Source organism: Ambystoma mexicanum, chromosome 1q, assembly GCF_040938575.1.
Source record: "Ambystoma mexicanum isolate Mex_15411 chromosome 1q, UKY_AmexF1_1, whole genome shotgun sequence".
Classification (NCBI taxonomy): Eukaryota; Metazoa; Chordata; class Amphibia; order Caudata; family Ambystomatidae; genus Ambystoma; species Ambystoma mexicanum.
In genome coordinates, this window is record NC_090922.1 from 240,922,581 (window position 1) to 240,949,261 (window position 26,681).

A 26,681-nucleotide genomic window follows, 5' to 3' on the forward strand; every position below is an offset into this window, starting at 1 on the left:
AATGGACCTCTAGACCATAGTGAGATAGCAAAAGGGGAGGAAAAGAGTTACATACTTTAGGAGATATTTTTTAACAGAATCAATGTTAATACATGACACCGCTCCTACGCAAAGGGCTGGAGAAGTAAAGTACTTGAATCCAAAATTCTAAAGGACGCCTTTGTTGTTGGGGCAACATCTATGGTTTCACAAGGACTTTGGTGTGGCTGGACGCAGTCCACCTCCATCCTCTCCATACTTACAATCCTTTCCATTAGTCCTATCAGCTCCTCTTCCTCCTTCTTGCGCTGTTCAAAGTGGACATCTATCAGGGTCTGCAGCTCCAGCAGGTCCTTCTCCATGCGCTTTCTGTGGATATCCTGCGGGGGGCGGGGAGAGAGGGGGTAAAGGTCATCAATGGGCCAGAAAACCTGCCCCATCTCAAATGTAATCAGTGCCATCTGCTGTCCCCCCGCAGTCTCCCAACCCCACCCCCAACCCCAACCCTGCAGCGTTTCCTGGAAGTGGTATATGGCATAATGCTAGATAGCAGTAGATTAGGCTGTAGGGCAGTGAGGATATTTCGGGCAGGCAAATACTTCTAGAAATGTTAGGTTGGAATAGGGTCATGTGCCAGATGTATGCTTCTTGAACCCTTGAATGTGGTAAAAACCTCATTCATCGAGGAAATCTGGCCGCCCGAAAATACATGCATGTGAGAAATCATATCTTGCGTGCAAAGTGACAAAAGCTTTGCCCCAAGGAAAATTGTATTTGTATGGATGAAAAATTATATATATGCACGGAATATAGCGTTAACCCTAGTTTTGGGAGTGGCTATGGATGATAATGCTCTGCCAGCCTGAGCCTTTGCAGCCTTGAATGAAGCGGGGTCCTCGACAAGGTTTCCTACTTGCAGTGCCTGCTGCTGCATCCGGGGGTTAGCGCTGTTAGCACCCTAGTCTTCTGCAACCAGTGGGCTTCTCCCACAACCTCTCTCAAGAGACTCTGAGGACTACTTGAATGACTGAACAGTGTGGGCACCATAGGTGAGCACCTAGAAGCCGCTACACAATTCCCTGATCTTCTCATCTACCTCAGTGTAGACCCTACTCATACCTCGTGGAAGCGGCTACAAGGCAACACAACCCCCTGCTAAAAGAACATCAGTCAGACAACCTCTGGGGGTTATGGATCATCCAATGAGAGGTTCTGATTGGCCATTTTACACATCTGAGACTCTTATAGGGTCCCATTATAAACCCAATCTTCAGGCGTATTTCCAGTGATTGAGAAACCCCAGTCTTCTGTCTCTGGTGATTAGCAGCTAATGATGCAGAATTATATCAAAATGGGATTCAAGACATCATTTAACATTATTAAAAACTATATATATATATAAAACAAATCGAGTAAACTTGTCATACCTATCTAGCTACAGGTGTTCTTTTTTTATTAAAGGTGGTAATTGCCTGCTGGGAACTGGCAACGTTAGCCCTTACGTGCTGTTGTCTCACCTCCGTGCAATTTTCAAGATATACAAAAAAATGCAACGCAAAGGTAACTAATGAAAACGGGCGAAAAAACGCCTTTACACGTTCCCTTTACTGTCTTTTTTAAAAGATGTAAATGCTGCCTGTAGATTGGGCTTTGAAGGTGGCATTTAGAATGGATTCCTACGGAATGCGCCTGCTTTAGCAGATGCTAAATGGAGGCGGATTCCATAGTGAGACAAGTGTATTTTAAAGATGGGGCCGGAGGAGGAAAGGCAGAGAAGTTATTCCCGCTTTGGGCCCCTACTCCACACCTTCAGAGGGAAAGCAGATGCCCACAGGGCTCAAGCGTGGCATACATGCTTGATTCCCTGCTTTTACACCTGGGTTCACCCCCCCCCTTGTAAAATGGCCATGATAGTCTTATTATAATGTACTTGTTGTCTCTCGTTATTGGGGGTCATTTTACATTGGGTGGAGCGGTAAACCAAAGCGTAAAAGCGAGGAAGAATGCGTTTACGCCTTGGTTTACCACACTGGGTAATTTTCATGCATTTTTGAAGGCAGAGAACGTCCCAAAGAGAAATCAATGTTTCTGCCATGCTTCCCGCCTCCATCTTGAAAGTCCACTTGGATTTACGCCGGCATGAGATTTTCAAGCGGGTGCAGGAAGAACGGATTCCTATGCAATCTGCCGCCATTTAGCATTTGCCAAAAGCTGGCGGATTCCATGGGAATCCATTGCGAATGCCGCCAGCAAAGCATAACTTGCAGACAAAATTTACATTTTTTTTTACAAAACAGACCATAAAATGTCGCCTGTTTCTACTGTACGCTTTTAAACTCCAAGTCGGCGGCCGAACAGCACATACGTGCTACTGTTGGCCATCACCTGCATGCAATGTATACTTCTTATAAAACCACCCTGACTGTGTACATCATCCTCATTTCTGTTTCTGAATACATCAGTCCTTGGTATTCATAGAGGCTGAAGGCTCGTGCCCAACAAATATGTAGGTGTGTACCAGGCACACACCTCAGGCATAAAAGGCCTCCCCACCCTATGTGTTTACAAATGCTACAGACATCTCCCCTAACCCCCCAATAGCAGTGCTATGCACAAGGTTTACATGAATGCAAACAATTGTTTCAACTTGGGCCACACATATCTCTGCAAAGGCCCATGCGTCACCAGTAGGCACCAGATGATGCCAGTCAGACATGCCCCCAGATATCATCTTGGCTTTAGGAGCCTGGGAAGAGGTCCTACTCTTGCTCATGACCACTCATGGCGGATCCAGGGAGAGCAAGTAGGGTTACCATTGCTCCGCATTTGTGGCATGCCGATCTGCCAGTCGAGAGGCATTTGGCATGGCCCTTCTGTAGCATGACACATTTTTGTGGGACCCCAGCCAGCCACGATGATCCTTACATCCCACATGTATGTCAGTCCAGGTGAGTGACACTTGCCATCTGCACGGTACTCACATCAAAGTCCACCCTTTCCCCCTCGGGGATCTTCGGAGGAGCCAGTTGTGCAAGTACAGGCCTGAAAAATGCACAGAAAAGATTGGAGGTCAACATAGATCAGGGATTCAAGAGATTCCACAGCAACCACACACTGGGGATCCATCATGCCATGTGATGCGTGGGACCATCCAACCAGCCAAGAAAGGGGAGCACGCCAGGACTTGCACTTACTTTGGTCTGGGGCGTTCCTCCTCTGCAAGTGGATGAGAGAGACAGAGAGAAGGAGAGGACAGTGAGTTAAAAAGGGATGCAGACCCTTGCATACCCCCATGATCCCTGTAGTCAATTGGTAGAACTGTTTACTGACACCTAAGCTTACAAACCCAAAGACAGAATGTGCAAGCGGGCCGGCGGTAACCTTATGCCTATTTTTACCGGATCCCTCAAGCTCCCCTGTCCTTTGCTCTGGGGCCGATCAGGCTTCCAACAGCATAGAGTTGGACAGGGCACAGCTCTGCCGCCCTGGTTATTCCTTGCCTGCACCCAGTGATATACGTTTTAGCCAAGTTGAGGCTCAGCGCAGTGGCATTGGCGTTGTTGAAATCTGTAAAGGAAGGTGCCCCCAAGTGGCACATTGGGTGGGTATGTTATTGGGCACCACCTGTCTCCTCCTATACTAAATTGTTCACATCGTCTTTTAACCTGCCCCTTGTTTCTTTTTTGAAAAGTAAAAGATCTTGAGAGATCAAAACACAAAACCGTCTTCACTTTTTGTATAACGTCAATACATAATGTACTTAATATCCAATCACCAACCACTCCCCCCCCTTTTCATATCGTACAGTCAAATGATCTCTACTGCACAATGAGGACCAGCAGGAAAGGGAAACCTATGGCATTAGCCGCTGAGATGGCAGGGAAAGAAATCCATCAACACCAATAAGGGGTTAATGTCAATGTATTTTCCAAAAGTGAGGAAACAATTAAGACCGACCTCAAAAGTGACTGGTGACCTGGTGCAAAAGGGATTCACACAAGCAGAGTGCGTCCTGCATGGCTGACGCCCAGCTACCAAAGGAGCTGTGACCAGGGAGCTGCTCCATGGTGCTTGCTTCCATGTTCTGACACCTGTATGATGTCATAATGCACTGCTGAGCTGATGGGCATGCATTAAAGGAGAAAAGCCATAATACTTGCCTCTGGGTCTTGGTTGGCGATCTACTAATAAGGGGGGCACACTAGTGTGATATTCAACCCTCCAACTGGTCAAGAGTGGGAGGCCTGGCCTGGTCGGGGACCACCCTGGAACGCTGCTGTACTCAGCTGGGAGGATATCTTGGGGGCAATGCGTTTGTCTTGGAAGCAAGACAATGCATACCGACACAGGTATGAATCCCAGGCTCGGCTTAGAAACTGGTTCCCCGGTATTAAGCATCTTATAAAAGAATAATTATAATTATAACAACCCCGGGACAAAAGGTTCCACCACAGCCCTTACAGGGCACTCCCCCACAGCCTTCGCAAAGGGTGCATTGAGGGAGAATCACTAGGTGTGCACCCCCTCTGCGACATACAACACATGGGCTTCATTACACGGACGGCGGTGGAACAAGGTGCTATAAGCACCTTGGTCTATGCCGGTAAAATACCTGCACCGCCTTGAAGGAAAGGGGAATTACCGCCCTATTCCAAGGTTGGTGGGGCGGTAATTCCCCCTTCCCCCATTGCCCTTCCCCATTCCCATTTTTGCCCCATAGGGCATAATGGGGAAGGTGCTAATTACAGCACCGCAAATTGCGGTACCGTAATTAGCTCCCTGGTCCCTTTGCGGGTTGGTTTTTAACGCCTGCAAAAAGCAGGCGTTAAAGTCTCCAACCCGCAAAGGGACCTCGTAGTAAGGCGGTAAGGGTTAACGGTCACCGGTACCATTAACGGTGACCGTTAACCCTTACCGCCGTCCGTGTAATGAGGCCCACAGTCCACTATCTCTATCCTTGATTGTGCCTATCTGTGCAAACCGTGGCCACTCGGTGCTTTGGAAGGCCAATTCCATTGATTATCCTTGGGACAAAGGAATGCCTGTCTGGAAAACAGACCCCGATACCCCAGTACACTGACTCACCTTGGTGGGCTGTCGTGGCGTTCCATCAGAATCGAAGCAGAAAGGCATTGAGACAGGAGCAATGACAAAGAAACTCAAGTTAGTGTTGTGTCTCCACTTCCCCGTCCGCCCACCCCTAAAACCAGAAATGTTCTGCCCTTCGGCCTCTGGTTTCTCACAGAAAGAGTTGGGGTTCTATTCCGGGTGGTGCACCCTCCAGGCAGGGGACCCTAAATGTGTGCGTACTGGAAAGTGGGAGTATGGCCACCTGAAAGAGTCAAGCACCAGGCAAAAGACCACCATAGAAGAGAATAAATACAGGTGAAAAATAAGGAAGTAGATATGTCTCCGACCACAGCAAGAGAGTCAGCTAAGAAACAAGAAAGCTGCAAGAAATTCCCAGCTCACATAGAGAGGGCACACCCTGGAAAGCAGAAATGCAGGTCAGAAGAGGAGAGAAACATGGTCAAGACGTTAAAGGAAGGAAAAATATGATCAAAGCTGATATTCTGCGCTGGCCCCCGGTGCCACTACCCACCACTTAGTCCTTCCATAAAAGCAGGAATAAAAGGAAGGTGCACTGCTCGGACTGTGCAGTTTCCAGAAAGCAGGGAGTTCGGGGACAGGGCAGGAGATACAACAAGGAAAGCAACCAAATATTGTGAAAATGCTGTTAAAAAGGTGAGTTGAAGTTAAGATTAAAAAAAACACACGAAAGGTATAAAATCTCAAACAAATAGGAACTACTATGCAGAACACATCTGTGTGTCTAGTAGGCAGACCTGTGTCACGAGTCAGAAAAGAGCAGTGTCACCAAGGGCCCGCTAGTGCAAATATGAGTATCATCCAGGTGCTCAGACCCATTTTGTGTACATAATCCCAGAAACTTTCAAGCACCCGGATCTTTCGTGCTTAAAGTGCCCCGGATAATCCAGAACACATTTCAAGTGCTTTGTTATTTTTTCTTTGACCACCTCCAGCCCCATTGATAATTCTGAAAACTCTGGACGTGCCGTGGAAAAAGGGCCCTTTACATGTACCACCACCAGATGAACCCGATCAATCCTACCCTGCACATCCAAGTGCACTAGATTACTCTGAATGCCCTCCAAGTATCCCAAACATGGAAGTGCAAGGTGATTCTGGACACCTGCGCTTTCATCACCCAAGTGCCCAAGACAACTCTGAATGCCCTCCAAGTGTCCCACACTTGGAAGTGCAAGATGATTCTGGACACCTGCACTTTCATCACCCAAGTGCCCAGGATAACTCTGAATGCCCTCCAAGTGTCCCACACTTGGAAGTGCAAGATGATTCTGGACACCTGCACTTTCATCACCCAAGTGCCCAGGATAACTCTGAATGCCCTCCAAGTGTCCCAACAATGGAAGTGCAAGTTGATTCTGGACACCTGCACTTTCATCATCCAAGTGCCCAGGATAACTCTGAATGCCCTCCAAGTGTCCCACACATGGAAGTGCAAGATGATTCTGGACACCTGCACTTTCATCATCCAAGTGCCCAGGATAACTCTGAATGCCCTCCAAGTGTCCCAAACCTGCATGTGCAAGTTGATTCTGGACACCTGCACATTCATCATCCAAGAGCCCAGGATAACTCTGAATTCCCTCCAAGTGTCCCACACATGGAAGTGCAAGATGATTCTGGACACCTGCACTTTCATCATCCAAGTGCCCAGGATAACTCTGAATGCCCTCCAAGTGTCCCACACATGGAAGTGCAAGATGATTCTGGACACCTGCACTTTCATCATCCAAGTGCCCAGGATAACTCTGAATGCCCTCCAAGTGTCCCAAACCTGCATGTGCAAGATGAGGCCGCACGCCTCCACCTCCATGGCCCAAGTGCCCAGGATAACTCTGACAGCCCTCCAAGTGTCCCAAAGTGCAAGTGTGAGATGATGCATATATTGCAATGTTAGGTCTTTTGGTGGCTTGTCTGAAATTCGTCTTCCTTAAAAAAAAGACTGCAGATATTCAACCTCCAAAAGTGAAGTAGATGTATTGCCAGAAACATCCTCGTCTAATTGTCGGCCTTGGGCAAGAATAGCCTGCGGGCACCCTCATCCCTATCCACTTTTGATAAACCTTGAAAAAAAAAACTTTCATTTATGAATTCTACTATATCCCATTTCCTCTTAATGTCCCCTCCCCCATCTCTTTCTATTGTATTTCTCTCCCTAAGCCCATTTTCTCCTTTCACTTCCAACTTGTCCTTTCTACCTTCTTACAACAACTGTTTGGCCTTGTTCATTCTCAGTAGATGGGCTCTCACCATTTTGGTAAATTTGCAATGGTTGGTGTTTCATCCTCACCAGGCGAGGGTAATTCAGGCGTGGACCGCAAGCTCTCTGTGCTTGAAGCGACACAGCATCACAGCCCCACCTCACTGAGGATGCCCAGCAAGACAGAATATGTGTCTGGGATTGCTGTTGAAACTTGCATTCAGATGAACATTGTCTGCCATTTCTGTGCTGGGCTGCACTTCTGGGAAAGGCCAGATTGATACGCAAATGCATATTTTTCATCTGGTAAAGCACGGTGAACTAAAGCATTATGGTCAACCTTTCTGAGGGAAAGCATCCCCTAAAGCCGGTCATTTGTTTGTTAGTTTTCAGTAGAGGGAGTCTTACAGGTTTGCCCAATTGTGAAATGTTTAGGTTTTATCCTAGGGTAGAAAAGGAGCGTGAGATATGTACCCCTTATTATCTGCACCTAGAGAGACGCCATTCCACAGCAACCCCTCACTTATTATGCCCAACAAAGGAGACACACGTGTCTGAGGTCACTGGTAGCATCTCGGGGCTGGGCTTCCCTTGTGGATGGGACTAGATTGATAAGCAAATGGGTATTTCTCCGGGGATATGGGACAGTGAGCTGAACCATCAATGTGAATCCCCCTGAGTGGGCCTCATCCCGCTGGGTTATTTAGTCCTGTCCATTTTAAGTAGAGGGCCTCATGGAATGGTGGCAAATGGTGTGCAGGACATATCGAATAGAATGGGTTATTATATGTGTTTTTAAGAATTACAACCCCCAGATTCTATCATTGTTTTTTCAGTAGAAATCTGAATTTTGGGCCAAGTTACATTCAAGTAGGACGACCATAACATTGCTTGACCTTAAACACTCAGTGGCCGACAGCTGGGCCTGTTATTCGGTCTTTAAAGCATGCACCATCTTAGCCAATATGTTTCTTGGACCCGACCAACGCAACCCAAGGGTGATGGAGTCTTACAGCGCTCTTAAGACTGCCCACCATACAAGTGGCTACTGATGGGTCCTCTTAACAGCATGCACTATTGTAGGCAACACCATTTCTGGTCCATACCAACTTAACCCCACGGTGATGGTTTCTCCCACCCCTCTCTAGCCTGCTTCCATTCTTACAATCTCATGTTGAGCCTCCCTGGCGGCACCCAGTATTATAATAAAGTTCCATCCTAGCCCAACCCCGCTCTGTAGTGATGAACTCTCCTACCCCACTAGTCTCTCTCATTTCCGACCCATGCACCAACCAATGACCAACCAATCACAGATGACTATAAAAAATGGCCCCCGCAGCCTCTTTCCAAGAGGAGCTTGGTGTCTTTTGGGAATTTTTTCTTTACCTTCTTCCGCCTGCTCCTCTGGCTCCTCTTTGTTAGCGGCAGCATCAGCGGGACAAGGTTACAGTCAAACATGAGAGAGAGAGAGCGAGAGCGCGTGAGTGCAGAACAAGCAGATACAGAGGCAGGTAGGCGGAGCGCGGCATGCACTGGCTGCTGAACACACGCAGGGCTTCGGCAGGTGGTGGGTTGGGAACAGGAAGTGAGTTTCTTGCTGCATTATGTAGAATGTAGGCCATGCTAATAACAAATACCCAGGGAATGTGTTTCCAGCAATGCATTGCATCCCTGGTGGAAATTCCAGGAGACACATTACAAATGGTTTGACTGGACCCAGTAGCTGGCATTTGGGTGTTTGGGTTCATAATTAACTGCTATGCAGAACAGGTTATTGGTGTCTGGTTGTTGCTTTCAGTTGGTATTTTTTATTCACCCATCAGAATAAACTTTTTTGTATATGGTTCAAGATCAAAAATATATCTCTACTTATCCAGGGGAACCATGTGGAACTGGTCAACTGGAATTTTAACCTGGAACCAAATACTGCACTGGTCGTACTGAGGAGCAGCGGACCACATCTGGAGGGCCCGGGGATATGATTAAAGTCTGTCGAAGCAAATCAATCCATGGACCAGAGGGTTAGTAATAGAGCGACTCTCCTATAGGGGAATCGGGAGAGTGCCTAACACAAAGACCAAGAGAGCTCTGATTGAGACGGACACATGCCAGGTAATGCTGCAGAGTCGGTCACAGTCAGGTAGGCTTTGTCTGTGTCAGGCTGAGCGATGTTGTACCATCTCTGGGGCTGCTCATGTTCCCGTGCAAGGGGGATATGACCCAGTAGCTCTGGGTTGCTCCCTTCGAGGGGTCCGGTGGAGGATGATTTGCCCCAGGTTGGTCACTTTCTGAAGTGGCAAAGACACTCTTAAATATAATGGAAGGGGAGGAACCAAGTGGTCACTCAGACATTTCTATCCATCAATTTGTGGTTTTCCTGCTGAAATGTCCCAGGCTATAGCCTACCGGGCATTGCAGTGATTATTCTTTAGGCCAGCCAGTGCCTAGCAGGGATACACGGTCCCAAATCGCCCTGCCCACCACACCCCAATAGATAGGATTCTGTGCAGGTACTACCTGTCGCCAGCAGGTCTGGCAGAAACCCAGCTAGTGCTGCACAATCATAGTGCAGGTCTTTCCACTAGGCAAGGGTTATGGGGCCATCTTCACTTGTGACCCAGCAGGGGGGCAGATTCAGCTTAGACACAGATAAGATGGGTTGGCATACCGCATGTTGATAGACCTTTCCACAAAATCCCATTGGCGTGTGTTAAAGTTTATTGGCGCATTCTATTGCATCTTGGTGAATGTGTGCTTTGCATTTATATATAGCTGACACTAATATAATGTAGTGCAATTCCCATAAGTTTTTTGGTACCAAGTTGGTTGAAGACAGAGTGAAAGGCAGCAAAACAGACACAGGCAGTCAAATGGAAAGATATGGACAAACAGGAACATAGAGACAGAAAATACTATTATATTATCATTTTCCCCCAAAGCCCACCATCATACAAGAAACGTCCACTTCTTCATCCGAACCCTAACTTCATGCGCCATCGTTGCACATTGTCCGGCTCTCAACTCACCATGATAATGGACCTATCTACAGCATATCTACAGGCTGGTTCAATATTATATCACCTCTCTCGCTTCAAAATCCCACCACCCTCTCTCATGCTCCCTCTTTCTCTCTTTGTGTGAGGGTCTGGATGTGCTCCTTCTGGCATAGAGGTTTTTCCGACAGGCTCAGAAGTCAACTGAAGATTCTGACCGCAGCACATCAACGTTGGAGACACTCCATTGGTTGCCCATCAAGAAGAGGACAACCTTCAAAACCAGCTGCCTAGTCTGCAAAGTTCTCCGAGGCTGAGCATGGCCATCCAAAACCAATTGTAAATGTGTCTAGTGTGATGGAAGCGTTTTGGTGGCAAAACGATGCGCACCCAAGGTTCAGCCATTCGGAACGTTCTGCCCCTTAAAGATGTCTTTGGCAAATTCCTTAAAGGCCTTAAAATGGTCCCCTCCTGTCAAGCATTTGATCTTCACCCATCATGATCCACCCCTGATGCTCATCTCCTCTACAACGTAACTAACCTCGATCCTTCTTCACGTTGCCCTTAAGCCATCGCGCTTCATTGTGCGCGTCCATCATAAATCAATAGATAGATAAACACAAGTCAGGTGTGTTTGGCGCAATGTGAAATGACAAGGAATGGGACACGGCTCTTTGTCCTGTTGCCTGGCGTGTGAGAGTGGTGCCTGGGGTGTACTTTGTTGCTTCTAGTCAGAAAGCTTTTATCCTGAAAATATACTTTCTCTCTTTTGCTCCCTCTCCAATTGCACGTTATGGGCTTTTGACCTGGGTCCTCTTGATTTGCCAGACCTCTGCTTGTGCCGCACTTTGGAGAGCGGGAATAGGGTGGGACCTTGTCAGCAAGAGTTGGGACACATTCTGGGGCACATTGACCGGTAGTTATGCCATGGCCCCAACAGACGCATGAATACCATGCACATCTCTTCCACATGTCTGTCTTGGCCCTACCAGACTCAGCCCCAGCAGGCCTAGGTGCTAAATGGGCGGGCACAGCACCTGAGCAAGGCACCACAAGGCAGTCCATGGCTTGCAGACTGTCCCTGTTATCCTGGAGAAAATTGACGGTTTGGTCAGATCCCCAGGCAAGGCTCAATTTCGAACATTTAAGTGTCACTTCTCCCCAAAGCCACAGGTATTAGGGACACGAAGGCAGTGATTTCAGCATTCTCACCCCCTGTCATCCCCAGATGCTTGCTCTTTGTAGGGATAGAGTCAGGGAATGGAAGCTGTCTGCAAAGGGTGTTTTGCTTGAAGGGTGGCTGAGACAGATGGTGGCGAGGGGACCAGAGCCACAATTCGCCTGTGGGCCTGCAGTACTATCAATTGTTCCTTATTTGTGTTTATCTCCTTACACGGTTCTCTTTTACATCTTTTATTTTGACGGTATCCCTTGTCTCTCGCTCCTGATTCTTCTGCCCTATCATTGCCCTTCAGTTTCTGGTGTGCACGTAACAAAAGTAACCGACATAACATAATGACATTGGAACGAGGAGGCAGCTGCCCTACCTTTGGCAGTTGACGAAAAGCCGAGGCTGAGGTTCCTTACGGGATGTATAAGTATTATAAACATATTCAGATGCATGCTGGAGATAAGTGACAGAATGAATGGGCTGAGGCTACTATTGCGAGTGATTTGGATAGCGCTCATTATAGGTTTAGGATTCTATAAGGTGTTAGGGTGCTCATGAATTGAATAGAAAGCAAGAGAAAGTAAGGATAATGTTGCCAGTCATCGGGATAGCTGCTGGCATATAACTGTGGGACAGGATTAACAAACATGACCTGACAATCATGGATTCAGAGCACTCCACGGCACTAAGATGGCCACCAGCCAAGTCATTAAAGGATAGTTCCGGGACTTTTTTTTTATTGTCCCTACGGTTCGGCCATGTGTTTTTAAGCATAAATCGGTAGATCGTAGAAAACTTTCCTATGGACCTTACCCGACTTTTCGTCCATTAACGCACTCGAAATCAGCCGCCATTTTCTGATAATCCTATCATTTCCCCCCATCGACCTGGCTCACCTGCTTTTGCGGCACTAAATCAAATCCCCCGCCCCTGAGCCTGACATCAGCAGACGCGTACCGCCCATTTCCCAACGCCAAAGCACGTTTCGTGTCAACAATCGCTGCGCCTCAGCTAATGAAGTGTCGCCATGGAAATGGCAGGACGCCTCTTTCCTCAATAAGTATAAACACACCGTTTCACAACACACAGCAGCAGATTTTCGATTCCATTACTCTCTCTGTGTTACTTTGAGTATTCTGTGACTCGTTTCTGTGCTCTGGTCAGCTACCTTCGCCGCTTCTAGGCCTTGTGAACACCTGTACCATCTCTGTAAATTATTTTACTTTCTTTACCACACAATGGCTACAATAATGCCGTATATGTACGAGCCCGAGTACACCGAGGAAGAACTACTGGAAAGGCAAGCACGCGAAAACGATGGGGATTCGGACGGCAGTTGGGAGGACCAGTCAACGGATGAAGAGCCTGGACCATGTCGCATGGACGGCGTCTCCACCTGGTGCACGTGCAATCGGTGCGAGCTAATGCCAACTGAGGAGGAGAACTGCTGCTGCCGTGAAAATTCCAGGTGCTTGGCCTACATTTCGGAAGGCGAGCCAAGTCCGCAATGCATCACCGAGCTGCCAGAGTTCAGGGAAGCCTGCCTCTCACGGACCGTGTTGAGGATGATGATGGTGCTTATGCACGAACTTCGCGGCACTGTTCGTCCGCGTAATCCGAGTAACGAGTAAGTATACTCTGGTTGTGATGTCAGTGATGCCACTACTATTTCATGGTCGTCTCCCACATATAAAATTACATCTACATATCATTCGAATGCATGTAAATTCGTTCCATATTGTGCATTTTCTAGATAGAATTTTTTTCAAAGCAGAATGACATTTTTTACCTGAATCGACAGTGATAAGAAAGTTTTGTCATTTTAATACAGTTTGCATCTTTCATTTTCACAGGTGGTACAGGCTGGTGGCCTATCGTTGCTTCACTTGGTGGCTTCACGGGAGGCTCGGACACCACGTTCGGAGAGTAATACCTGCCTGTGCGGTACTTGCCATTAGACAACATTTCCCCAGCGACAGTGGACAATACCGCAGATTTTCCCTGGATGTGCTGCAACCGGAACTTTACAATGTGTAATGTTTATTATTTATGTTCAATTGAAATTAAGATCTAAAATAAAACCCAACATATATTTTAACAATGGTTGTTTTGATTTTTTAAATGAATCTAGTGTGTCTCCATTGAATAGTCTTCCTGTGCCTTGTCTTGTCACACCACATGTCTCCGGCCAGCATCCTCCCTCACGCTGGCCGCCCACCTTCAATCCACATAACCGTTGAACCCATATGCAGCAGACATACATATGTTATTTTGCGGGTTGGCATCAAGCCTCCCGGCCTTGCCTCCTCCCCCAAAAATACTTACCACACCACTTTGTTCAAGCGTTGGCAATAAAAGGCCGTTGGATTTTATTGATACAAAACATGGTTATAGGTAAATAATCAATATGGTTGATCATAATAAATCATCCTTTTGGGCACCGGGTACAGAGATGACCCCCTCTGACCCGTGCCGCTTGCCACCACAGGCCAGCCTGCTGCTGACTAACTGCCTAGGCATCCAGGGTCTCCAGGGTGAACTGCAACCATATATTCTCCTGGGAGGGTGAGGTATTTATAAACTCACCCCCCTGCCTTCCATGTACTAGATCCTGCAGCCTGCCTCTTACATGCAGTTAGATGGCCTCTCCTTGGTGAGGCCCTGCGGCAAACGAGTCTTGTCTGCACGACCACCGCCCCAATCCACCCCCCCGCCCTATGAAAGGCAGTTCGCACCGGGGTACTTTCGCTGGCAAGTGGAGCTGTCAGGGAGTGATAAAGGCCAAGAGGTGCCAAAGACCATGTACACTTCAAAGTGGTCTATAGAGCATGGGTTGTTGTTCCCATGTCTACCTCCAGACCCCGTGTCTCCTGCCAAGCATCCCCCCTCACGCTGGACGGCCCCCTGCAATCCACATAAGTGTGTCTCCATTCACGAGTCTTCCTGTGTCTTGTCTGCACGACCACCGCCCCAATCCACCCCCCGCCCTATCAAAGGCAGTTCGCACCGGGGTACTTGTGCTGGCAAGTGGAGCTGTCAGGGAGCGATAAAGGCCAAGAGGTGCCAAAGACCATGTACACTTCAAAGTGGTCTATAGAGCATGGGTTGTTGTTCCCATGTCTACCTCCAGACCCCGTGTCTCCTGCCAAGCATCCCCCCTCACGCTGGACGCCCCCCTGCAATCCACATAAGTGTGTCTCCATTCACAAGTCTTCCTGTGTCTTGTCTGCACGACCACCGCCCCAATCCACCCCCCGCCCTATCAAAGGCAGTTCGCACCGGGGTACTTGTGCTGGCAAGTGGAGCTGTCAGGGAGCGATAAAGGCCAAGAGGTGCCAAAGACCATGTACACTTCAAAGTGGTCTATAGAGCATGGGTTGTTGTTCCCATGTCTACCTCCAGACCCCGTGTCTCCTGCCAAGCATCCCCCCTCACGCTGGACGGCCCCCTGCAATCCACATAAGTGTGTCTCCATTCACGAGTCTTCCTGTGTCTTGTCTGCACGACCACCGCCCCAATCCACCCCCCGCCCTATCAAAGGCAGTTCGCACCGGGGTACTTGTGCTGGCAAGTGGAGCTGCCAGGGAGCGATAAAGGCCAAGAGGTGCCAAAGACCATGTACACTTCAAAGTGGTCTATAGAGCATGGGTTGTTGTTCCCATGTCTACCTCCAGACCCCGTGTCTCCTGCCAAGCATCCCCCCTCACGCTGGACGCCCCCCTGCAATCCACATAAGTGTGTCTCCATTCACGAGTCTTCCTGTGTCTTGTCTGCACGACCACCGCCCCAATCCACCCCCCGCCCTATCAAAGGCAGTTCGCACCGGGGTACTTGTGCTGGCAAGTGGAGCTGTCAGGGAGCGATAAAGGCCAAGAGGTGCCAAAGACCATGTACACTTCAAAGTGGTCTATAGAGCATGGGTTGTTGTTCCCATGTCTACCTCCAGACCCCGTGTCTCCTGCCAAGCATCCCCCCTCACGCTGGACGGCCCCCTGCAAACCGCATAATGCCACGACATATACACGTCATTCATTCACAAACACACCCCTGTTTCGAATTCTTTATAACCCACTTCATATTTCTAATGAGAACTTCTTTGCGCTTTGCTAGTCAACCCGTGAAGGTGCTGGTTATCTGCTCTTCGTCTCTGTGAACTTCCGTGACCACTTCGAGGAAACTCGTCAGTTTGCAACCTGTGAACTGCTCCCTGTTCTACGACAAGAAACTACTCTGATCCCTGCATCTAACTGTTTGTTCGTCAAGGTAAGGCCATGTACCATAATCATTTTGCGTCCAATTTCTTTTCGTTCAAGACAGTACATGCAAGGAACTAGTCACATGTTCTGAGTTTAGTCAAATTATTTTTCTATTTTTTTAAAGTTATTCAAATACTTATCCGCATGTGAATAACGTGTATAGTTCCAAGAACCAAAACGAACCTTGCATTGAACCTTTTATGTGTCATTTAATTTTTTAACACATTGGTATTCATAGAGAATTGTTGATCTTTACTTTTCAGAACTTTCCACAATGCCTGCCTGTTCCATTGGCGGTTGCCCTTCGAAGACCCATAATAAATCTGAAGGTACTATAATGCATGTTTTCCCTAAGACAATAGATCAGATAAGAGAATGGGTCCGATATTGCGGATATCCACCGTCTGAGCTTGAAAGTAGAGTCCTAGAAGTCTTTGCGGACAAGAGGGGTGATCGATACCGCATCTGCAGCAGGCACTTTAGCTCAGACATGTACTCCACATCATTGCTAATAAAGAAGAACACACCGCGAGCGAGGCGAAAATTGCTCTCAACCGCTATTCCCACTCTATTCGTCCACATCCCTCCACTGGTGAGTCAAGTTTACGTATTTATCTCTCGGCCTTGCGGTAGTGTGTAGCATTAGCTAACAATAATTTCCCCATTTATGTATCCACTCAATATGAAGGCGGAAGATTCTCCATCCGTGTCGTTATTGCAGTCATCAGCCACTTCAAGCGCCTATCGGGTAATCTTACTTGGCTATTCTGCCACTGACTTGTTTTAGGCATGTAAATCAATAGTTTTAATTTATCGTGGAATTATTTTACCTAATGGTACACCCTTGTACTCGTCCTCTAGTCTTTGTTTTCAGTTATAATTATTGTTATCCAAAATAATGCAAGTACTGTCTTTCAGGGAGATGCTGAGGAGTCCAACGTATTGACGACAACCGTTGATGTCACTCAGATGCTCGAGGTACGTTTCCGGACAGTTCCATCGATGGAGATCATCAGATCTTGCATTCTTGTAGCGTGATTGTTACACACAATGTTTCTTTCGTTTTTAGCCATTGATATGTCCTTCTGTCGTCGCCCTCCTATGTGTCTTCTTTTTTCAATATTGTGTTCATTACTGATGAAAGTCCTATGTTTCAGGGAGTCGATGGAGCATTAGTCCAAGAAGAAGGGGGAGCATGCAGTTACGGGTCGGCGCAACAGCTTGCAAAAGTGTGCACCGCAGTTACATCATCCCTTGATGTTCTTATGCATTTCGAGGTATGGATACTGACAGTTCGATCAAGCGAAATCATATGACGTGATTACATCCGCTATACTTCCTTCTTTATTAACGCAAGTACTATGTTTCAGGGAGATGACGGAGCTTCTTCTACAAGAACATCACCCCTAGTAGTTGATGCAGATCTCTGGGTGGTGACACTTCCAACGATCGAGCAAATCGAATCATATTTACATATCCATTATATATTTTAGACAACTGATCATTTGTGCAGGTCTATTTAGATGAGCCGTTGACGCCTGCACAAAGTTTATGTTCTTTTTAACAAAATAGAAAACCATACTAATGCAATTACTGTGTTTCAGGGAGTTACTGAAGCATCATCTTCAATAATATCATCAATGGAAGTCTATGAGGAGCCCGAGGTATGGATCTTGACAGTTCCATCTAACTAGATCAACAATGCGTGAATAATTGTCGTTTGAATGTTCTACACAAAGCGTTCATTCGTGTTTTGCTATTGAGATGTACGTGGGTATTGGTCCCCAAGTACATTTTGTGTTTTCAATATTATTATACATACTAATGAAAGTTCTATGTTTCAGGGAGTCGATGGAGCGTCAGTGCGTGATGGATGTGCTTATCATGAAAATATAGTCGTTGCAGCGCAAGAGGAAGTGGAGACATGCACACACGAGTCGGAGCAACAGCGTCCTGATGTTGAAGTTCGAGGCAAGAAAGTTTCAAAGAAAAGAAAGCAAAATAGGGTTAGTGTCCTCGTCACTATATTATGTTGTTTTTCACTGTTAATAGTTCAATACTGTAAGTTGTGTTTAAACTGAACATCCCTTTTCCAATCTGTCCTCTAGTTGCGAGTGGGTGTACGAACTAGATCTACACAGACAGTGAAGCGAACGAGAGATGTTGCTTGTCAAACCTTTTGGCAGGGACTTGAGACTGGAGATGCATCGTGCCAATGGGAAGAATATGAAGTGATTGACAACGGAGCTATACCACCACCAGCCATTGATAGTGAATGTCCTCCTGGTAGTTCGGATGCAGTCGGAGATCAATTCACAGAATCCACACCCGCAAAAACTAAGACCGCGAGAAAGTTGAACAAATTGTTTTATTCACCCATCGCCGGAGAAGGAACAGATGTTGCAATGGAAGAGAATGAAGTGGACGACAATGAAACACCATCAATATCACTGAACATAGCGGAAGACGATATCAGAGATTCTACCTTTCATGTGAGTGACATGTCCTCAACGTTACAGGCCGAACCAGCTGGGATGCAGAGTGACAGTATAAGGAAAGAGGCCAAATTCATTGTATTCGATAGTTGTTTGATTGATATTATTATTCGGATGAAATGTGGGCATTCGGTTGGTGGGGAAGTATGTGGGGAGCCATTGATTAATGTGACTCGTGCAATTCGAGGCACTAACCTTAAAATACATGCCACCTGTACAAAATATCATCCTTTCTCATGGTCTGCACAACCCATGCTGGGGCAACTGCCAGCAGGCAATCTACTTTGTGCAGCAGCTGCACTTTTTAGTGGTTCAAGTTTTAAAAAGTTAGAGTCTTTCTTTCAGTTTGTGGGAATCCATTTCATTGCGAAAACTCAGTTCTACAAATACCAAACCGATTATCTATTTCCAGCCATTAGCGAAGCTTGGAGAATGGAAAAAATGTCTATTGATAGTACATTCGCGGGCAAACGGTTCAGGCTAGCCAGTGATGGACAGTGCGACAGCCCAGGATTTTCAGCCAAGTACTGCACCTACCACTTTCAGGACATGGAAAGTAAGAAAATTGTGAGTTCGGTGGTCGTGCAGGTGTCACAAAGTACATCCTCAGTGGCCATGGAGAAAGTTGGCTTTGTAGCATCATTGCAAGAACTACAATCGCGGGGAATGGTGATCGACCTGATAGCCACGGACAGACACGTTTCAATTGCCAAGACAATGAGAGAAGAGTACAAAAATATAAATCACCAATTTGACGTTTGGCATTTTGCAAAAACAATCAATAAAAAAATGTCGGCTGCAGGTAAAAAAAAAGATATGCAAGGTATTTCACAGTGGTCCAAGTCAATCAGCAACCATCTTTGGTGGAGCTCAAAAACATGTGGAGGGTCGTTGGAAATTCTACTGGAAAAATGGCGGTCAGTAATGCTACACTGTAGCAACGTTCAGCGCTGCACCACAAACCAACATTTCCACAATTGTGAACATGGCCATTTGTCCACAGAGGAGGCATGGAAGAAGAAGTGGTTGATTCCTTCATCACCCACTCACAAAGCCATTGAAAAGATTGTATTTGATAAAACTATAACAAGAGATTTGAGGGGACTCACGGAATTCTGCCACACAGGAGATTTGGAGGTGTTCCACAATATGTGCCTAAAGTACAGGCCAAAACGATTGCATTTTGGCATGGAGGGCATGATAAATCGGACTCTTCTAGCGGTCTTGGCACATAACCATAATGTTGGCCGTCAACAAAGTAGGACGACCGGAACTTTAGGGACGCTTCGCTACAATAAGGCCTTCACTAAAAGAAGTAAACAATGGGTGATCAAACCAGTGTTTGAGGATATGCAATATGAGTTTATTGAGAGACTTATTGTTGATGTCGTAGATAGGCACATACATGGAGTTGTGAACGAACCTGTGCAGGGGACAACTGCATTGCCACCCAACATTGCCTCTGTTCCATGTCCACCTAAAGCAGAGCTCATTGAGAAATACACATCACGGTTTAAATGATTGTAATTTGATTGTCTGTTCTCTCGAGTCTCCTCACGTCGCAGGCCCATTGAATATGTGTAGCTATGTATTGTGTAAATAAAAGTGATTGCTCAGTGTACATGCAATGTGTCTCTCCACCCTTGTTCATTTGCGCATTAAATTAAACCAAACAGTAATATAAATCATTTTTCAAAAAATATAGAATGTCTCCGTATTTATGGTTCGCTGGGGCTGCAAATGCACGCAGACAAAATGCAAAGATGGAGTGTAAATTTCAAGTCCTGTGAGATGGCCTTACACTGAATGTAGCTAACTAGGAATGTGTGCTCGTTCAAAGTGAAGGTCAGCTGCTTTGATTTTTTGCTCGGGTGCCGGAATGGCCCACGACTCAGTATAAGGTTCTATTGTTATTTGACCTTGACAGGCCGGGACCATCCCGAAAGACTTCTTTTTGGGGGTGTGGGGCAATAACGTAAGAAACGATAATGAATATAATTTCAGAAACGAAAGCCATTTAATGTTCGTTCATTAGAAGAAATAACGTCGGCATAGAAGGAGTGGTATTTCGGGGCTGCCCTACGCACAGACACAATGGAAAATGCAAATATAATGTAAGTAACTCTTTAGATGAGTTTATACCGCAATTTAATTACTATACAGTAGCTTTAAAGACGGGTTAAGTTGTACTTGTTCGTTCTATGTGGCATATTGTTTTGTACCGCGCACTATCTTGAGGAGAACCATCTCCTTTTACGGAAGCACCTCAAAACCTTCCTCTTTGCTTCTGCTTTCTCTCTCCCTCTCCCCTGCTACAACTGGTCCACTGTCTGCGACCTCGGTCCTGGGCCCTTCCACTCTCCACCTGCACTGCCTCCCTGTCAACCCCTGCACTGGGGGACTGTCTCAGTATCCTACAGCCCCCCCTTGACGTATAATACCCAGTTGCACTGTCCTAGCTATGAAATAATTTCCCGACCTAATATATAAAATGAATAATTTTAATAAAGATCTGATGGTGAGACTAATTTCATTTTTTATGTTTTTAAAACAGGTACATCCTTCATTATTGTATGTGTCACGAGTACCAGACACCGGCGGATGGCTTTTTCAACCGCCAGTTGCTTCTCCGCGTGTACAACGTTACCACCCTGACCATTTTATGGGACGATCGCCAAGTACAAGTATGCCCTTACGCGGTACTAACGGCTAGATGCAACATACAGACCGTTGTGGTGGCCTAGTGCCTCGTTGTTGGAACAGCCATGCGATTATCAGTGCGACCGAAGAGCTTATTTTATCGTAAACCAACACCCTGTGTACTGCACACGAACATCGCTTGCCTCAAGACGAACTATTTTGGATCGAGAGCAAAGAAAAATGCAAATCGCTGAATATTCTCTAAACATTTGATGTCCAATAAATGTACTTTGCCAAATGTACAATCTTGCCGTTTGCTTTTAAACCACAGTTTCATATTCCGAATTGTGGCGCTGTATTGTGAGATGATCTAAGACCCTGTGTACAGCAAAGGAACATCGCGTGCCTCAAAACTAACTTTTTGGAACGTGAGCAAATAAAAATGAAAATCGCTGAATATTCTCTAAACATTTGATGTCAAATAAATGTACTTTACCAAATTTACAATCTTGCGGTTTGATTTAAAAGTACAGTTTCATATTCCGAATTGTGGCGCGCTGTGTTGTGAGCTGATCTGTGTTGGTTTCCGGGTTCTGTGTGGAGTCGCGTAGAAGACGCCTGGGCGCGTTTGCCTACGCAGCACAGTCACGTCACGGATAGAGGCGGGGAATATGAATGTTTTGATAAAGTCTGTTTCAGGGGCAGGGGATTTGATTTAGTGCCGCAAAAGCAGGTGAGCCAGGTCGATGGGGGGAAATGATAGGATTATCAGAAAATGGCGGCTGATTTCGAGTGCGTTAATGGACGAAAAGTCGGGTAAGGTCCATAGGAAAGTTTTCTACGATCTACCGATTTATGCTTAAAAACACATGGCCGAACCGTAGGGACAATAAAAAAAAAGTCCCGGAACTATCCTTTAATGATGTCCTCTTCAACTTGGCCAACAGAGACTCCTGTAAGCTAGTTCTGTTCGATCTCTCAGAAGGATGCGACAACATGGCCGACAACGCAAAGATTAACATTCTACCTTCCACATGGCCTTTGACCATACTATCCTGAACTGATTTACATCACACCTGAACGATGTCTAAAAGCTTTTTCAGATTGGCACCAGCCGATCACAATGCTGAAATGTGGCATCCCCCAAGGTTCCATCCTTTCACCTGCCATCTTCAAAATTTACATGTAGCAAAATGGTAAACACCTCACCAACCGAGGCATCAAGATTGATCATTACTCTGACGGCCCCTTATTGCATCTGAAGGTCACACCAACCACTGATACTGCCAAGCCCCCATTCAAGATTGGATGTCTACAGTGTACCTGAAACTCAAGCAAACAAAGGCAGAATGCATCCTCCTCAGCAACAACATGAAACAAGCACAGATGCAGAACCAACTCGATGACATGACATTCGATAGCTCCACTCCCCACCTAACCGACCACGCCAAATTACTGGGATTCTACATGGTCAGCGCCATCTCGTTCAAGATTACGTTAAACGTGAAGAGTAAAACCCTGTCATTCTGAAGAAAAGGTTATGACTGCTCTCTAAGGACTAGCCTTCTCTCCGTCAGAACTATGTACGTAGACAAGAAGTGGGAAGAATATAGAGAGGTTTAGGAAGACAGATAGCACATCAGTAACTAGAAAACATGATAGACAGACACAAAGGGCCTCATTACGACCCTGGCGTTAACCATGGCGCTATTAGCGCCATGGCTGATGCCGGTATTTTACCAACTCCGCCATGGTGAATGGTGGAATTACCGCCCCCTTCCAAGGTTGGCGGGGCGGTAATTCCCCATCCACCATTGGCCCTTCCTCATTCCCATTTTTGCCCCCATAGGGCTCAATGGGAATGGGGAAGGCGGTAATTACGGTACCGCAAATTGTAGTACCGTAATTACCTTGAAAGTCCCTTTGCGGGTTCCTTCCTTAACGGCTGGTAAAACCAGCCGTTAAGGTAGGGACCTGCAAAGGGACCTCATAATTAGGCGGTAAGGGGTTAACGGCGCCGTCACCTTTTACGGCGCCGTTAACCCCTTACCGCCTGGGTCGTAATGAGGCCCAAAGACATGTACTTTAGGTAGAGCTATAGACACAGAAATGCAGACAAAGATAGAGAAACGATATCAAGAGCTTTATAGCTGGATAAGAAGATTCAAATCAGTAAGACAAACAAGCACGTATAGACAGAAAGCTATAGTCAGACAGGCACATCAATCGATAGATAGACAGACATTTAGATATCCAATAACACACACACAGACATAGCTGCAGAGTGAATGCTTTCACGTGGCTCCATAAATGGAAGACATGAATCATAAAAACATTTTATGTGCATGTGTACTTTTGGTCAAGTTTGTTTTTAATCGCCCCATCCCCATTAAGGCCAATATAAGGAAAATATATTTTTTTGGAAGATACGTTTTCTCCCAGAAAATAAGTAATTTCTCAGGATTTTCATTTATATCAATGAAAAACAAGGCAATCCCAACATTATTTCAAGATTAAAAACATTTTTATAGCTATAAAAAAGAAATTGTGAATGTTATTGTATCTGGTTCTGTAGGATAAGATTGCAGAAATAAATACCGTTCTTTATACAATATTTATTTGCTGATGCCAAAAAGCATTTTCACATATTCTAGGACTTTGCTAATTTATGGCTCTCATGCCAGTCCGACAATATTTGGGGAGATTGCTGGATGGTTGTCAGGGTGACAATAAACATTGTGCCAAGAAAGGTCTTGATTCCACCAGCAAGATCCCTGGATACCTTCCCCCCAACCCCTAGAAAAATACGATACGATTCTTCGGAATTGCCACTTATTTTTCTAGGAAATGAAAGTATTCAAACTTGCTTTGAAATTCTAGAATTAAATTATAGCTGATAAAAAATGCTGGGATTGCTTTTTTCATACCTATATAAATAGAAAATCCGTACTTTAGTTTCTGCTAATTTTATTGCTAATAATTCCTGCAAAGAAACATTGTTTTGCGTGACAATGTCATAGCAAAATATGTTAAATGTCTTTTTCATATAGTTCATAAACTTTGCTGGTAAAAAGAAAAAAACACCATGCATATTAACATTTTGCTGGATTTTTGCAATTATTTCACCAGAAGCATAATTAGAAAAATAAATCATTTTTCTGCAATTTCATGAAGTGAAGAATTATGATGTTTGCCCAGTTCTGCAGGAAGGATTTGAATTTCACAAATTCTTAGTTAGCATTGCAATCGTGTGTGGAAATTAGATATTGTAATCATAACATAGTACTTATTACATTTGCTACATTGGCTTTCAGCATCTAGGGCCTGTAAACAAAAGGTGTTACTATAACATTGAATTCAGCAGTATATGGTAAGTAAGTCTTTGTATTAATGTAGAACCCAATGTTACTAAGGCCATCTCAGCTAACAAGCCACAAACGCCACAATGCTACCCCAGCAGCCACCCCTGGATCTTCATCTACTGCTCAGAGCCACTGCGCATTGCACTGTGGGTATGCAAATTAGCCAAAAAACATGTCTTTCTGTGCCAGAAAATTGCCTTTGTCTTATATGGGAGCGCTATTTTATAAATAGTTTTATCAACCCAAAACAGAGAGCTTGAAGGATGCAATTCTCCTATTAGATTTAACTTTTTTTTTTTTTAAATCTGCCATAACATTGATAGTGTTTACTAAATCTTAGCTAATTCTTTCTCATTAAAAATGTGGCACTGATCCAATGAGATCTTATGCTACTCGGACGCACAGCGATCTACATCTGCAGCTTCCCATGGGCCTTAGCTGCTCTCCATCCCTTCCCTGTGTCCTTGCCTGTCCCCAAGCCCCCTGCTGTAGGTTTCCAAAAATCACCTGCACCAATGTCACATTGAAAGAAAGGAAAAAAGTGCATTGCGTTAATACCTGGAGCGTCCTCGGGCTCAGGCTCTTCGGTTACTGCACACCACAAAGGTAAGTAGGGGTGAAGGAGGTAAGGGTGGAGGGAAGAACACGCCCAAGAGAGAAAGGAAGAATCATTAGAGCTCTTTCACGGCAAGGGAATGGGCACACAGTTAGATAGTCAGACAGCAAACGTTTGGTCTGGAGTCAAGGATTTATGAACAGACTACATTGAAACAAAAGCAAGATGTCTCTAGCAGGAAAGACCACAAATGGATGAAATAGTCCCACCCAAAGTAAAGAAGTGGGCATTTCAATCACTTGCACCCTAGGGAGCGATGCACATGTTTGGATGAAAAATTAGCAAAGTGCAGTCGGGATGGAAATAAAAGTGATTTTTATGTTTCTACCAAATACTGGCATTTTTTTATAAAAGTTATTTGTATGTTTTAAAAACATTCTTCAGCTGTTTTAATAACCAAACCCAAAGAGGTATAAGCTAAAGTAACTGTTAAAAAAAGAGATGTAAATAACTTTTATAGATAATTCAAAATATGCCAGTGTGATAAAATATGTTTAATTACATAAGCACATTTTCATTCAAAGTTTTAATCTCTATGTCCCTTATTGTTTGAAATTAGTGGAAATGGCCATTTGAAATGTTATGAAAGTTGATACTGTTTGTTAAAATAGTATAAGACCTGTAGCCACACATTTCCTGGGGAGGGTCCTATCATGTATATCACTCTCAATGTCATTGTGTCTTCTCCAGCAAAGAAACAGTAGATTTCCACTTATGCGCTGGTGTTCCCTCACCTGAAAACAAGCGTGTCAGCTTTCCCGCCTATTTTAGAAGCAATCCTTCCAGTACTAGGAGTTTTCTCTTTTAGAGAGAGGGCCTCTTCTAGGTGGACATCCGTCTCTTAGGCCAAGGTTTTTTGCATTCCCTGGAGACATGACATCGCGTACCCTCCGCCTTTCGCACGTGTCCTTGACTGCTTACAAGGGCAATATGGCAAACGTTTCTTGTGGTGTCCTAGACCACTTTCTAGTCTTCTCCTGCCACTGAACTAGTGCTGTTACCTAGCCGGTGTCCCCCCCCCTTCTAGTTGATGTTGCTGCTTTTAGTCACATGTTCCTGTCGTAGTCTGAACCTGTTCTTCCAGTCAGTGTTTACTTTCCTAGTTATAAATCATTTGCCTTTTCTAAATTTCATCTACCAGTTGAAGTCCCCACTTCTCGTCGAAGTTCTCTTTCCTAGTCGGATTTTGCTTTCTTAGTCAAATGTCCTATTTCTGATAAGAATTCCAATTCCTTAATGACATTTTTTTTCTTAAACAAAGTGCCTTCGTCTAGCGGAGTTCACTTTCTTAGAGTTCATATCCAAGTTGAGATCCCCTTTTACTAAACAGAGTACCCTAATCTAGCGGGTATTCCTCTTCTTAATGGTGGTCTTCTTTCCTATTTGGGAACGCATTTCCTAGTTGGAGATTTCTCTCTCTCTCTCTCTCTCCCTCTCTCTCTCTCTCTCTCTCTCTCTCTCTCTGTAAATCCCTAATCCAGCTGCTTTTCTTTTTCTTATGTGGTAGACCTTCTCCTACTCAGGGTTTTCAGTTCGAATTTCCTTTCTTATTTTCTGGCCCCCCACTATGCTGCCAGAAGGCAGATACCTCAGGGAGACCCTTGAAGCGTGGTGGCACGCCTTCCCAGGGTGTTGCACTAGCCTACAGGCATCTGCGGAGGAGTATTCCATTTCCTTGGACAATGTGATTCTTACCTTCCTCTTCATGTTCTGCTCCGTCAAGTGGGATGAGTCAAGCAGGGAAGAGGAATAGAAGAAAATCATGGATTAGAATCATAGTGACATGTTACAGTAACATCTGTTTTAGGCTGTGATCCCTGGCGGCCATATTTTCTCTTGAATCTAACTAACCGAGGCACT

At 45.5% G+C, this 26,681-nt stretch overlaps 1 protein-coding gene across 1 annotated transcript in view; it reads right to left on the reverse strand.

The window, feature by feature from the left end:
* Nucleotides 1–26,681, reverse strand: part of TNNT1 (troponin T1, slow skeletal type) — a 137,771-nt gene that overhangs the window by 104,353 nt on the left and 6,737 nt on the right. The window contains exons 3-8 of the mRNA XM_069642597.1: nucleotides 26,517–26,531; nucleotides 24,764–24,796; nucleotides 8,675–8,701; nucleotides 3,174–3,195; nucleotides 2,961–3,021; nucleotides 243–359 (exon numbers count right to left, since the gene is read on the reverse strand). Coding sequence (XP_069498698.1) covers nucleotides 243–359; nucleotides 2,961–3,021; nucleotides 3,174–3,195; nucleotides 8,675–8,701; nucleotides 24,764–24,796; nucleotides 26,517–26,531 — 275 coding nt within the window. The remainder of the gene's footprint in view (nucleotides 1–242; nucleotides 360–2,960; nucleotides 3,022–3,173; nucleotides 3,196–8,674; nucleotides 8,702–24,763; nucleotides 24,797–26,516; nucleotides 26,532–26,681) is intronic.